The sequence below is a fragment of the Notamacropus eugenii genome, chromosome 1, assembly GCF_028372415.1.
Source record: "Notamacropus eugenii isolate mMacEug1 chromosome 1, mMacEug1.pri_v2, whole genome shotgun sequence".
Classification (NCBI taxonomy): domain Eukaryota; kingdom Metazoa; phylum Chordata; class Mammalia; order Diprotodontia; family Macropodidae; genus Notamacropus; species Notamacropus eugenii.
The window spans coordinates 181,290,691-181,305,771 of NC_092872.1; the positions used below are offsets into that span (position 1 = coordinate 181,290,691).

At 42.7% G+C, this 15,081-nt stretch overlaps 1 protein-coding gene across 11 annotated transcripts in view; it reads right to left on the reverse strand.

Annotated features, from left to right (window-relative positions):
- Positions 1-369: 369 nt before the first annotated feature.
- The window catches only part of NT5C2 (5'-nucleotidase, cytosolic II), a 116,614-nt gene continuing 101,902 nt past the window's right edge, over positions 370-15,081 (reverse strand). For all 11 annotated transcript variants that reach the window (XM_072621417.1, XM_072621395.1, XM_072621359.1 and 8 more), the window contains 8 exons: positions 14,765-14,806; positions 12,653-12,760; positions 12,306-12,372; positions 11,346-11,516; positions 7,466-7,517; positions 7,278-7,338; positions 6,983-7,159; positions 370-4,174 (listed from right to left, as the gene is read on the reverse strand). In XM_072621417.1, the coding sequence (XP_072477518.1) occupies positions 3,938-4,174; positions 6,983-7,159; positions 7,278-7,338; positions 7,466-7,517; positions 11,346-11,516; positions 12,306-12,372; positions 12,653-12,760; positions 14,765-14,806 (915 nt within the window). In that variant the 3' untranslated portion in view covers positions 370-3,937. The remainder of the gene's footprint in view (positions 4,175-6,982; positions 7,160-7,277; positions 7,339-7,465; positions 7,518-11,345; positions 11,517-12,305; positions 12,373-12,652; positions 12,761-14,764; positions 14,807-15,081) is intronic.

Below are 15,081 nucleotides of genomic sequence, written 5' to 3' on the forward strand. Positions count from 1 at the left end.
CTGGGGGGATTCAGTTTTGGGTGTCACTACTCTGGCTCTCCTACAATCAGTATGCAGTTCCTCCTTCCCAGGAGTCTACTGCATTTTGTGCCTCAAGCCTCCCTACATATGTGGAGCAGGCAGCTTTAACTCGGGAGGCCAGTCAGCATCACGAATTCATGCCCTCTGCTTATGAGTTTCCACCATCTGATATCAGAACTAGTGGCTAAACCACCAAATCATGTTTGTAGGTTTGATTAGAGATCAATAATATACTTTGTTTTGCCTTTTAAGATTTAGGTTTTGTTTTTTTTTTTAAGATTCTTCTTCCAAGAAATAAGGCTACCTTCTAGATCTGTGTCTAGTATTAAGAAACCTTGTAAATTTCCATTCAATACAAAACTTTACTGAAGTCTTTATTGTACATGATTTTGACTTAGAGAGAAAATAAAACTGGAGATAAGACTTACAGACCATGAGACTTAGCGCTAACAGGGTGGGGGGAGAGAAGAATGGTCACATGACATTGACCCTGATCATCATGTCCAACAAGAACAATTCCATCCTTTCTTTCCCTCGAGAGATTTGTTCTTTAACGTTACAGCAATAACTATATGTATTTTCTGGGTCATATATGCCACTTTCCCATCCACCACCAAACTGAGGTTAAATAGTTTCCATAATTCAGAATCCAGACAAAGTCCCAGCCCCATTGGCACAGTCCTAAATATATTATTTGTTTGCAATTGGGCTATTTGTGGTCAAAGACAAAGTATTTTAGGATTCCCTGTTGGTCCTATAAAAACTGTGGAGACTTTAGAGTTGTCGACAAAGTATTTCTTAAATAAACTTGAGTTGGAAATCACTAAACATGGTCAAAGGACTTTTTTGAAGCTCATGTCTAACTTTTCCTCTGAGCAGCATTAGTTTATACGTCAAGGGTCTGTATAGGCCTAACCAGATCCTTATGGTATAGCATTCTAGACTTGGGTGTTTCAAATGGGGCTTAGAAGATAGATCATGTAATCCAGTCTACTCCTTTCACAGATGAGGAAAAGGACAGTCACAGAAGCTGAGTAAAGTGTGACAGACACAGCAAGTGATGGGTTGAGCCAAGGGCTTTTTCCTCCACCTTTGGGGTTCCTTCAACTGTCCCACACTGGGGCCTTTTGTATCAATAGTTGTGATAAAACAAAGAGTTCTGAAGAAAAGCAACTTTGGCATTAATTTTCTTAGTTTAATAAATTAAGGACTTTGTTGAAATATACCAATCAAAATAATACTTAATAATTGCTTTGATCACCTGGAAAGCACAGAACCCAACTGCTTTTCTCCACTCAGAAATCACCATCCTCCTCCTGACAAATGCAAGAAGTTTTGGTTTTTTCCCTCTAAGCAGCTGCTGGAAATTTTCAGAAACAGCTGGTAGGTATGAGATACATTGCCATGATGTGTTCAGTCTAACATCTTTCGGTTCTCGTTAGAGAAAGGGGTGCCTGAGATTCCGGTGAAATGATCAAATGACAGCTTCAAATAAGCAGCTATGTTTTCAGAAGCCTCAGCCTGATTCTCAAGAGAAAGGGCTGCCACCTCCACTAAACACTGTCACTCTGTAGTCCTTTTTCTCTGCTCAAGAAACCAGATGAGGAACGAAAGGTTCAGGTGCCTTACCAGACGCAGAGAAGAGAACGCAGAAATCCCATCTGGCTGCGTGCCTCTGCCTGATCCGGGCCACCTCCCCCTTTCCTACAACCCTTCCGTAAAGGGAGCACAGACAAAAGAGGCATCAGGCTGTCAAGGGGCAGAGATTTGGCAGAGCCATCTTCCTTCAGACTCCTTGACCTAGTACATTGAATTATTCTGATTGTTTCCATTTCTCAACACAGGGTACATACTGGCTGCCAAGGGCTCATCTGAATCAGTAGTAAGTTTGGTGGGAAAAAAAAAAAACAGGAAAAGCTTAATACTAATAATGCTCTAATCGATAGTGTAAGAAGTTAAAAGGCAAAAAAAGTAATAAGTTCTTGTTCTAATGAATAAGATATGCTACAAATGCAAAAATGCAATTCTGTATAAAACTACAGAGTCTCTCTTGTACTTTAGGTACAATTTTACTTCTCTATTATTTGTAGAAACTGTCTGACTTTGGTGACTCACATACGCTCACTAAAGGGGCAGCTAGGTGGCGCAGTAGAGAGAGCAGAGATTCATCTTCGCGAGTTCAAATCTGGCCTCAGACACTAGCTAGGTGATCCTGGGAAAGTCACTTAAACAGGTTTGTTTCAGTTTTCTCCTTTGTAATATGAGCTGAAGAAGGAAAGGGAAAATCAGTTCTGTATCTTTGACAAGAAAAGCCCAAATGAGATCACAAAGAGTCAGATATGACTGAAAACTACTGAACAACATACTCTAACTAAAACTAGGAGATATGGACAGCCGCCTGCCCTTGTGTGTTCTCACCTTTCACAGTTGCCTGCTTTCACATTTACAACAGTTTTGCTAATTTTCTTATTTTTATAAAAATTTACAAAGGTTCAAAATAATCCATGTTGGTTACTAGCAAAGAGCACATCTATGTAGGCAAAGAAATCCTTGGTGAACAAGTATAACCTGTGGCAGCAGATGTTCTATGTAATCAAAAGGCGTTGGCACATCTCTGTTACACACTTAGCATTTCCTTTGTCGTATGTACCCTTTGAAATCTGGTTGTGTAAAAAAATGGGTCACTATGTCAAAGCTAAAATGTACCTGGAGACATTCAGTTGTTACTATATGAAAGGGTCAAAGTCATCATTATTAGAAACATTACACTTTATTGAATTCTAGCGATGCTAACCCCATTATCCTCCCCTGCTGACCACTGACATAAGACTAGAAGAAAAATAAAAGCAGAAAAGATTAAAACAAAAAACAGACTCGTTGTTAACAAGGCCCCCCTGCCTCTGTTGGGGACAACGAGCTGCTGTGGGGGTACACCCTGAGGGTGCAGTGAGTAGTGATTTATACTTGTTCGACAAATCTCACATGTTTCATTCTGGAATAGCGGGGCATGTCTACACTGATTGTGCCCTGGGCACATCCACTGCTCATGTTAAGATTTCACAAGTTGAGACAGACAAGGAGTCTTCCCTGCCCATTTCTAGGGGTTGTTGCTTTGTCCACGTCTTTGGGCTGGGAGTTTTTCAGATTGATTGTAAAACATCTTTGGAGAAAAGAGTTGGCTTCTGTGCTGTCAGGGTGCAAATGTGAGTGTGCAGCAGCCTGCACTATTAGAAGCAGAACAGGACACAGGCAACCCATGTCAGGTGCTGAAAATTAGGAAGCTCTACCAAACCAAACCTAGAACACAGATAAGAAGCGATTCGAAGCTACTGACTTGGAGCCATTCAGGATGTTGAAAAGCTTAGAAAGGAAAATTTGTGCTTTGCAAAGGACTAAATTTGGTATTAGAAAAAAAAACACATTTCCTTACTGATATACAATACTGTGTAATGCACTGACAAGGACGGGACTGGAGTAGCAGCACAATGTGCTCACATGCAGCGTCTTCAGACTGGCCACCTCCCCTGCTGTGGCTCATCCTCCCCCCCAACTCTCCATGGCTGTCCAGTTACTCAGATAGAAACCAAGGTAACACATCATTAATGAAAAGGACAAGGAGGCAGCAACATAACCAGCACTAGGAGGGAGCCACCCGCATGCACTCTCCGTTCTTGTAAACAGACTCTGCTGGAATTTGAACCATCTGCAAAGAGTGCAGATACAGAAAACTAAAACAAGGCTCACTATGATTAGAATAGCTTTAAGTCTTCAGAAACTTTCCAGATGTACCTTTGGTGGGGTCCCCCCCACCCCAAAGCCCATCAAGAACCCAAATGGGGACCTCTCCCCAACTCTTGCTGAGCCCCACCAGAACTGGTTCACTGGACAGGCCATTGTTCTCTTTATTCCTTTTTTCTTACTCCTCCTCCTCCTCCTCCTCTTCATCATCATCCTCATCATGGCAGTGTGTAATCTCCTGGGGGGCCAGTGGGAAGAGGTTGGGAGGTTTGATCTCACTGATGGAGCGCGTCAACTGGTGCCGTTTGTAGTCGGTGTCTTTAAAATCCACAGATGTACGGTTCCGTGTAGCAAGGGGGGATTCCATCTCATTGATGTCTACGTGGATGTGCTCCACTGTTGATTCATGAGGCATCTAAATCAAAGCAAAAGGTTCAGAAAGAAGGCAGGGTGAGTGAGTGTGCTTCTGCAACGCCCCCGCTCTTGTCACTGACCACACACAACAACAGTTCTAGTCAGCAAGGGGATGAATTGCACAGATTTCTAAGTGCTCTTTTAGGGGTGGACCTGAAGCTGCTATTAAGGGATGAATGAAACTGGGGGGCAAAGGGGCAAGGAGAGAGGGAAAATGTCTTGCTCTGTACTAAGCATAACTCCATCTAGGAAACATCAGCACCTGGTGTCGGCATTTCTCTCCAAAGCAGAAGAGGATGATGTCCTACACTCCAGCACAAGTAATACAGTAGCTTTTGGAAAAAATAATAAAATACACATAAACAGTGCTGTTGTACAGCTAAAAGACTTTCTAAGCATTGCCTCTTTCAAGGTGGTTCCTACCTCATGTGAAAAAGATAATTTAAAGAGGCTTATTCCCATTTACATAGAGGGGAAACTGAGCTTTAACAAGGTCACGTGATTTGTCTAAGCTTGCACAATCCATGGTGGTGCCCAGACTGCCTGCTTTGTCAAAACAGCTTTGGTGATCACTAAGTTACTGCATTTCACCCTAAACAGGGGAAGAAGGCAGACTGTTCATCCTGGCCATCAGTGAGAAAAGCCTTTCTCTCAGCAACACTTGCCATTCAGACACGACTTCCAAGGGTCACTTAGGCCATGCCAGTAAAGTTGTCATGCACAGTGAAATTCTCAAGATGGACATCAATTTGGTACTATACAGTGAGCGTCTCAATCACACCATTAAGAGTTCTGGAAAACATTTTTGCCCAACAGTTTTTCCATATGATTTGACCTATTCAAAGATGTGTACCACTCTCTCATTCCCATCTAATCAGCAAACCAATTTCTCTAGTTCCATCAGACTATCTGCCAGGACATGGCAGCAAACAACGACAGGTGGACATTGTGCCTCTCTTTCAGGCAGCTTGGCCTCTGTTTAAAAGAAGATTCCTTCAGGGGTCCTTTAGCCTGACACTAGTCACCTTCTTAGCTGATGTTAAGGGCTCAAAGTTACTTTTCTCATGAAAGATTCTAAGATTCACAGAGCCAGGCTTGATCTATCTGGTGGCTAGAACTGGAAGAGAGTATAACTTCTTCCTCTACTAGGTAAGGCAAGAGTGTCCCTCCCCTGGGCTCCTCCTCAATGGCTGGAACCTTCTAAGCTCACTTGACGCCCCACCCTCCAATTCCCTTGCTTTACAATAACAATGTCTGCCATTACTATGACTTATACAACAGACATGTATGTTAACACCTAAAAAAGCATTTTATTATTCCCATTTTACAGATGAGGAAACTGAGGATGAGAGAACCTAAGTGACTTTATCTCCCTAACTACTATATCATGCTGCCACCACCCGAGCAATCACATGTGGTAAGGGAATATTCTCTGGAGAACCGTTGGTCTTGTATTTTCCCCTCTGGCCCTTTTTGAGAGTCCTAAGTAAAATTCACACATACATAAAAACTCTTCTGACAAACTTTAAAATCTACAATATGACATTTTATTCCTTTTCTCTAGTAGAAATATGCCTTTTCCCCATACATGTGACTTTCTTCAGCCAACCTTTACCCTCAGCTAGAACAAAGAAGGCTCTCTTCTTACCTACATGACTACAGATCAATAAACTTTGTACTTGGAATCTCTGAGAATGGATAACCAGTTCCCAAATAATTCTCTTAGACTAGTTTCATCAAACATATCTAGTACTAAGGAAGATTCGAGGGCTACTCATTGTCCTAGTCCTCTTTTGTTAGCTTAAGAGGCATTTTGAGAGGTGGACGGGACATGAGATTTTAGGAAGCCCATCTTCATGTAAGTCAGAGATATGTTCAATACCTCTTCAGGGCCCAAATAACTAAACCTATACATTCCATGGTCATTCCACCTACCTTCTTTCTCCCCACCCAAATAAAAAATCTCTTTCTAGTCCACTAAGCAATTCATTAGGTAAAGATCGAAAAAAAAAATGATGAAACATCCTCCTCTGGGTCCTTATTTACATAATGTTAGAGATCTTGAGCCGGGCTGCTCTTCAGGCACTAGTGATGCTGTGGAAAGAGTGATGTAAGTCAGAGGATAACATGGATGACAGCCTGGCTTGGACACACAAGGTCTATATGACCTCGAGCAAGTCACAGAACCTCTCTGGGCCTCTGCTTCATTTATACAATGAGGGTGCTGTGCTAGCTGAGGTCCAGACAATTTCTCTTCTTAAAACTAACCTAACTCCAACTCAAGGCTAGCCTTTCATCGGCTGCCACGCTACCAGGGTGTTTGCTCAATCCATTAAAGACAACGACAATATAGTTGCCGACGAGATCCTGCTTCTTTTGGATAACACACACACACGCGCGTGCACACACACACAGATACATATATATATATATATATATATATATACACATACACATGTATATATATCATAGAGAAGGCCAGGATGATCAGCGCCTTTACAACTGACACTACATTTAGGTCTTCTGGGGTCATAGGCTCTATTTGGAAGGCAGAAATTAATTACAAGATCACAGAACTAACAATCAAGAAAACTGGTTCTAGTCTCAGATTCTAGGACTCCTCAGCTGTTCAATTTGGGGCAAGTCACGTAACCTCTCTCTGAGGCTCAGTCTCATGATCTCTAGGGTCTCCTTCAGTTCTAAAATCCACATGATCTCCTGTTCAATCCAACAAAACCAGTAGCAAACCCTGGTCACAAAGCACGAGTATGTTGAACAGCAAATACACCTTGCAAATACATGAACTTACCAGGACATGAGCAGCTCTGAAGAGGTAACTGAATGGATAATACAGGAGGTTGATAAAAGAGGCGGCGTAGAGGTCTGCATAACGCATCACTTGACTGGCAAAGAGTGTTTGCCTTGAGCCGCTACGGAAAAGACTTCCCATCATCCCATAACACATGTCCATGTCATGAGTTACTTTCTAAAAGCATAAAACAAGATTCATTCTCAGGTACTCTGTTAATACAAGGAATATGAAAACTAGAAAATGAATTTACTTTAAAAAGAATTATAATCCTGAAGACACTCCCACTCTATACCTTAATTCGTCTCTGAATGGAGCTGATATCTGGGCGCTCATTACTGCTGCTGTCCAGGTGCCTGGGAGCAAATAAAAATCCAACAGAAATCTTTAAGTGCACATCCTTTTTAAATTAGGTTCTTTCTGTCCAGAGGGACTGTCTTGAGTGGAAAAAATTCTTAACAAGAAACAAGAAAGTATACTCACTTATAGAGTTCTGCCAAAAATATATCCAAGCTCTGCAGCTCCTCAAAAAGTGCTAGGTAGAGTCGGAACAGAAAAGGAGAATGTTTTAGATCATTTACACAGAAAAAGGAGAAGCATCAATTTTCAAGCTGCTGCTAAAATTGAGATGAAAGTACAGAAAAGAACAAAAAACAAAGCCTGGGGCTGATGTGCAGCACAGCCTCTCTTAACCCCTACCGAGAGGCCCCCGGAAAGATGGCCATCCTCCTGGCTCTTTCTGCAGCACTGGTGTCCCTCAGTCTCTCCTGACGGATCCCTCCTAGGTCTCTGTCACTAGTCCTCTCCTTGAGCCTTTTCTGTGTTCTCTACGCTCACTCCTCCTTGATGACTTAACCATCTGTATGCACCTAATTCACCAGCCTGTGTTCCTTCTGCTATCCTTCCCTATGCCACTGCATCTCCAACTGCCTGCTCAACCTCTCCACCTGGATATCCACTCAGCAGTTTAAAATTAACATATCCAAAAAGGGCCTTTATCTTCCCCCCTAAATTTGCTCCTCCCCAGCTTCTCTGTCTGTGGATGGCACCACCAACCTTTTAGTTTTATCGAAAGCTCGGTTATCTTCAGCTCTCCCTTCTTGCCCTTCCCACAGCCCAACAGTCTCCCAAGTCCTGAAGAATGTCTGCCTAGTATCTCACCTTTGTCCCTTTATCTTTCCAATCCTGATGCCCCTGTCTCAGTCCAGGCCCTCATCTCTTCTCCTTCCCTGCTGCGTCCTGCCTGGCCCTCCCTAGGCCATTCTGCACAGCACTGCCTGGGCACTCTTCTGATATCATATCACCTGCCTATTCGAAACTTTGGAGTGGCAACACACTCCTTGTGTAATCCAGGGTAACTTCTCCAGCCTGGCTCCAACTGAGGCCAGCCTTGCCTCATCCCTCTACTCTTCACATACTCTATTCCAGTCAAGCTGAACTCCCTTCTCTCTCCCAATGTGGTCTCCTATTTCCATCCCTTTATTCATGCCACATCCCACGAATTGAACACATTACCCTCCTTCTACTGTTGGTTCAGTCATTTCAGTCACGTCTGACTCTCCATGACCCCATTTGGGGTTTTCTTGGCAAAGACACTGAAGTGTTTGGTCATTTCCTTCTCCAGCTCATTTTTACAGATGAGAAAACTGAGGCAAACAGGGTTTAAGTGACTTGCCCAGGGTCACACTGCTATTAAGATTTGAACTCATGAAAATTAATCTGAATCCAGACCTGGTGCTCTATCCACTGTGCCACCTAGCTGCCCATATTCCCCTTCTATCTCTACCCAATGAAGCCTCTTCTTTAAGGCCTAATTCAAGGGCCTCCTCCTTCATGAAGCCTTCTCTCATCTCCCTCAGCTGAAAGCAAGCTCTCTCCCATCAAATCTCTCCTAGTTCTTTGGTCAGATGCCATCTACACTCTCATCACATTCCCCCTTGGGTCACAGTTATATGTTTACAAGTCTTTTCTTTATTAAATCATAAGTTCTTTGAGGACAAGGATTAGGCCATCTAGTGCTTAACTAAAGGCTTGGCATAGAGTAGGTCAATAAATGTTTATTCTGAATGCACAAATAAACTAAGAAATAAAGAATGAATGCGCTGGTGAGAGAATACAGATCTGATGTTCGCTTGGCTCCAATTCACTATGTACAGACAGGGATGAGCAGTTGTGCTCCACTGTGCCACCAGCTGCCTGCTTGGAGATTGCCCATTGGCCACCCACAGGGACAGCCACACTCCAGGTCAGAGGGCAGCCTGTTGTGTAGGCCCCTCGAGCTAAGAGTGGTTTTTACATTTTAAAATAAAATAAAACCTTACTTTAAAAAATGTAAAAATAAAAAACATAACAAAACGCCACATTCTCAGCCTTTTATGGGTCCTACAAAAACAGGAGGTCACAGTTTGCCAAGTCTTCTTCTACATCTTGTCTTCATTCTTAACCACGTCCCCTCCATGAATCTGGACTTAGAAATGTTCCCCTCTGATAACAATCTTCTGTCTTTCCATCTACTCCTTTACTGCCTCAAACCTGACCCTAGACTTCCTTCTTTCCACAGCATCCATTCTGTCCAGCCTTTCCTCGTGTCCCAGGCCAGAGCCCCTAGGGTCGGTCAGTTTAACTACAAACTGCCCTCTGCTCTTCACTCCTCTGACCCCCCTGTCCCGCCAAATGTTGGAGCTCCCCTGCCTTCTGTTTTCTGTGCTCATGATCCTTAGCTGCAGAGCAGCACTAGAGGAAGTCTAACCACCTCACTCACTCACTTGGTCTACTACAAATTCAAGTTATCTCATCCCAACTGGGACCTCCCTAATGTGTAGTCAAATGCATTTGTCATTAACTAACTCTCTATTCCAGGCCCTTCGTGACTGTTCCAAGTCTTCTCATCTCTCAAGTACCCAATATCTTCTTGTCTTAAGCAGATCATCTCACCTCCTATTTTATTGAAGAAAAAAAAATTCACCACAAGTTTCTCCCTCTCTCTAACTCTAAAAACCAAGGAAGGTTTTTGCCCATCCTCTTTTACTTTAAGCCTTTCTCTGAAGAAAAGGTGGCCCTTCTCCATGCCAAGGTCAACCTGTGCCTCTGACCCCATTCTTCCTTTCTCCCCCTTCTTTTCTCTTCCCCTCCCTACTGGCCCCTTTCCTGAGGCCTCTATGCATACTTAGATCTACTCTAGCCTTAAAAAACTCTCCCTTGGCCCCCAAGGGGCTGTCTCATGTCTCTCTTTCTACCCCCTGACAAACTTAAAGAAAGAGCTCTCATTGATTCTCCCATGTCCCCACTACCCCCTTCATTTCTTAATCCTTTGCAGTCTGGACTGCTCAGAATGATACCTCCTGGGGCTTTTTCTGCAGCTTTCCTCCTCCCTGACCTCTCAGCAGTTAACGGGTTTGATGGTCCTCTCCCCACTTAGCTCCATGATGATGTTCTCTTCCAGCCTGACCACCCCTTGTCAGTCTCCTGCCGAAAATCTCAACAACTTCCCAGAGTTCAAGTGTCATCTGTATACATAGGATTCCAAATCTACACCTCTTCAGCCTTAACTGCTCCTCTGATCTCCAGACTGGCCTGCTCCCTCCTTCCTCCTGGATGTCCTGTAGTTAACTCTCCCACCCATCCTCTCCCCTCCATCCCCACAGTCACCACCTCCATTCAATCCCTTAGCCCCTCCTCCTCTCATATCTATCCCATACCTGCCAAAATAAGCTTCCCAAGGCACCTGTCTGACCACACTAATGTCCTGCTCCTTCTCCTGGTACTGAAATCCTCCAAACCCAGACACACCTTAGCTTTCCAGACTTATTTCTAGCACTCATCTTCACAAGCTGCCCTGTTAGGTGTTTCCCAGCATGCTTCTGCCACTGATGTGGACAAGCTGTGTTTGGCATGCCTTCCTTCACGAAGCTGTCCTTGATTCTGCTGGGCATCCCTAAGCTACTGAATAGTTGTCAGGTGCAGAGAGGTTAAGAGTTACACTTCTGCTAGGTGTCAAAAGCAGGAGTAGAATGCAGAATTCTTCTGGTTCCAAGTCCAGTACTCTTTCATAAACAAAAGCTATTACTATCAACACCAGAGAGCACAAAGGAAGCCAGAATCTAATATCTGGATTTCATAATGCAAAGTAGCTTATAAGAAAAATAGAATATAATGAAGTTGCTCATTTAACATGAGCCAGGATAACCGAAGTCTAAACTTCAAAGCTTCATTTTCCATCTTCCTAAGAGAAACACAAGGCAAACAGCAGGGGATATGTCAAAAAAAAAACCCAAAAACAGTCATCCCACAGCTAGCCCCCCAATGCCATTAAGGCAGAACTAAGTTGTACTGAAAAACTGAAGGATAAGGAAGGGCTTCTTACAACTTTTATCAGTCCAGACATGCAGCTCCTGTGCCAATTCAGGAATCACAAGGAAAGTCCGCCACCCTTGGCGTTTCTTTGATTTCAAGATATCCCCAAAAATGTGGTCTCCGATATACAGAATATCCTTGCCCTTGGCCCCCAGTAGGTCACAGATTGTATCAGATGAACCTGATAAGCAAGGGAAACATTAGGAAGAACCATGAGGGACAAAATAAAATGTTCTCTTGTCCAAGCTAATATTCCAGTTATATTAAGTCTACCCATCCCTGTGCTGAAACAAAAGGCATGACAAGTAATCATAAATGATGACAATGAGCAACTGAGGACAGGATGTAGGAGGGAGTCAAAGAGCATCATGTCTGAAGACACGGGCCTTTTTATAGGAAGTGCCTAAGCAAACTCGACCCCACTGGAAGATTTCTTCTAACATTCTTCAAAATACCATTCAGAACCACCACCATTCACCAGCAACAATGAATACAGATCCTAACGTTACTTTAATAATTACATCCCTCAAAAAGACAATCAGCCATGACCTGGCAATGACCTTGCGCTGCCACAGTTCTATAGTCCTCTAACTCCTTAGGAGCACCACGAGAACCAACACAAACATCTCTGCATCACTGTGAGAAGCACAAGATGAAGATGTGCACAGAAAATACTCAGCACAGAGTTACTGAATTGAGAAGCAGATTCAAGAAAGTGGAAGAAAACAGGTTTGGGATCCAGGCAGGAAGTCTGCCGAGAGCCTGAGATTAGTTCACTGGCTTCACAGGCCCTCCTCCCTTCATCTTTAAAGGGAAATTTATAAATCGTAGTAGGTGGCCAACTGCTGCACACATCACTCCATGAAAGATGAGTAGTAGGGAATTACTAGCACAATAAACAAGGGGCAAACTAGAAATGTACAAGGTGGGACTGTAGCATAATTAATCCAAAGGAAAATCCATGACTTACCTCCTGAGTAGACAATTCCATGCTGAAGGGGGCCTGTATAGGTACCGATCTTTAGCTTGCCAGTTTTCTGTTTGGAAAAAAAAGACAGTATGATTCTTTTCCACCTATCCTCTACCTCAGCCTCCACCCTGCACCTTCATGCCATCCTCTTCTCAGTTCTTTACAGACTCTGCCAATTAATTCAATGCCAATTCTCAATCTTCTGAATACAAAGTGAATGTGTTCTATTGCACAAAGTGCTCAAACTCCTCAAAGAATTTTAAAACTGAGATAAGGGACACTTGTTCTAACAGTAAGGAGACATGTGGGACAGAGATGTTATCAGACACATTATCCTTTAGACTTACAGTGTCCACCTGCCTCAGGACTGTGCCTTCTCCAAAGAACAGTGGTTTTCGTGCATCCACAAGGATTAAATCGAAATAGGACTGCCATGGTCGATGTGAACTCCCGGGCTGGAGAAGAAACAGACATTATAAGTCAGAACCTCAGTCAATCCTCATTCGATTTAATTCAATTTAACAACTATTTATTAAGCACTATAGTACCGGATGCTGGAGACACCACCAACAAAAAAATAAGACAGTCCTTGCCCTTGAGGGCCTTACATTTCACTGGAAGGAATACAACATATACATAGATAATCTAAGGAGAAAGCTAATTAAGGCCTGCAAAATTAGGAAGGCTATACAGAGGTGGCATCTGAATTAATCATGTGTCCATGAGAAGTCTTACACTTCTAGGAGCAACTAGAAGGTGCCCAAACTCTTAAGTTACGACCCTTTCTTCCACCAAATGTGATAATATAGGCAAGTGTTTGGCAGACCTTAAAGTATTATCTATAAATCATTATTTATTATCATCATTATTATTACCACTGAAAAAAATCAGTTGTGAATGGAACCTGGTTTTTAAGGCTGATATCTCAGGGAAGGAAGATAGTCACACAGGAGAAGAGAGAGTATGCATCTAGCAATTGTACCTACCTCCCAGGCTAAAGAAGGACGTTGGGGAGGTTCTTTGGATACGAGCGATTAATATTCCTTGGCACAAGTAGTGAGATCTAACCCCTGGGTATGTCTGTGATGTAGTGTAACTGGTTATTAGTCAGTAAAGCAAAATCTGGGTATGTCTGAGACATCTTAAGTGCAAACTGAAGGGCAAAATGAGAGATTAGATGGACATGGTTCAGAAAGGTGCACAGAGTGGGGCTGGAAGATCAGGAAGGATATGTGCTTCGTGTGTGGAGATTGGGTTCTAGGCCAGGCAGAAGCAGGGGATCCTGCCTGCAGAGCTGGTCAGAGAAGAGCCAGGTCCTATCCACCATGAAGCTGCATCAGAATTTGGAGAGCAAGAACAGCCAAGTCCTGGTTGGAGCAACTACCTGAATGAAGTGATTCTATGACCCTGGTAGTCTCAATATGGGAAGGAATGTTCTAGATTTATGTGTAAGGAGGAACAAGTGAAAAGTGCTTCTGAGGGTGTGATAGTAGGTTTATGTCACCAGGAGCAATTCAACACCTACCAAGCAATTTGGAAAGTAAATCACAGACTGAAATGCATTTTCTGGATCTGAGAAGTAGATCTGTAGCTCAGGTGCAGAACTTGACTCCGAAAGGGCAATCACTGACAGAACTGACAAACTCAACAAGATAATGCTGCAGTTTGCTGGATAAATTCTCCAAAAGCAGTGGAGAACTTCTCTTGGACTTGTAGTGATCCAGAAGTGGGGGAGGTTAGTGGAATTCTTGGGTTAAGATAATAAAGTATATATCCCCAAAAGCCACATTCTGTAAAAAGTCTGTGCTTTCCTGCTGCAACCAAATAGTTCAGGTCCAGTGAAATATAGTACTTTAATACCTACAAAAGCACTAGCCAAAACCATGTGAGGAATTATTTACAGATCAAGAGACTGAGGCTACAGAGAGGCTGTGTGGCAGGTCTCTGGACACATAGCTAGTAAGTATCCAGAAAAATGTGTTCAAGTAGCCTATGGTCCTTAAAACTAAGCAGTAGCAGGAATAAGGATTCTTCTGCCAAATGTCTTCCAGAAAGCTGAGAATGTTAGATAGCAGTAGCTAATAACAGTTAAGAAAGATGACCTGATTTAAAATTTCCTCTACTTCTATAAGCAAATGGATCAAATAAGTATTTATCTTCAATTTTTAACAGTCCCTTTTAATTCTACCAAGAACTAAAAACAGAGGCTCAATGGCAGCTTACTTAACGCCATTTGAATGTCTATGGACTAGAAAAAACCCAATACTAAAGTACCTGAATATGGTTGATTTCAAAATTGCTCCTAATGTAAACCATGAAAAGACAATGAACTTAAATTGAGAAGAATCTCAGATACAGCATCTTCCCTGGATAGGCCTCATTCCCTGCACTGGTTTTTTGTTTTTAGCTGAAAAGTTCATTATTTTTAAACTAATGACTTGTTGAGTTGTATACAGTACCTTAGGGCCATGTGGAAAATCAAACAAGTAAGTCATAATTTTCTGGAAAACAAACAAACAAGGTCCAAGTAACTTCTCTCAAAATTATACAAAGATAACATGCACATTCCTCATAAAAGTAAGAACATTTCTTTTTTAATATAAGATTCATTAATTTCTCTCTCCCACCATCTCCCTCCTGCCTTATTTCTGAAATAGTGGCAGTTGAGGTCAGAAGAGAAGGCATCGTCACAATACACTGCACAATCATGGACGCAAATCAGTTGAGCTGGAAGCCAGAGAAGTGGCAACAGCTGCTGCTGGGATCACTAAGAAAG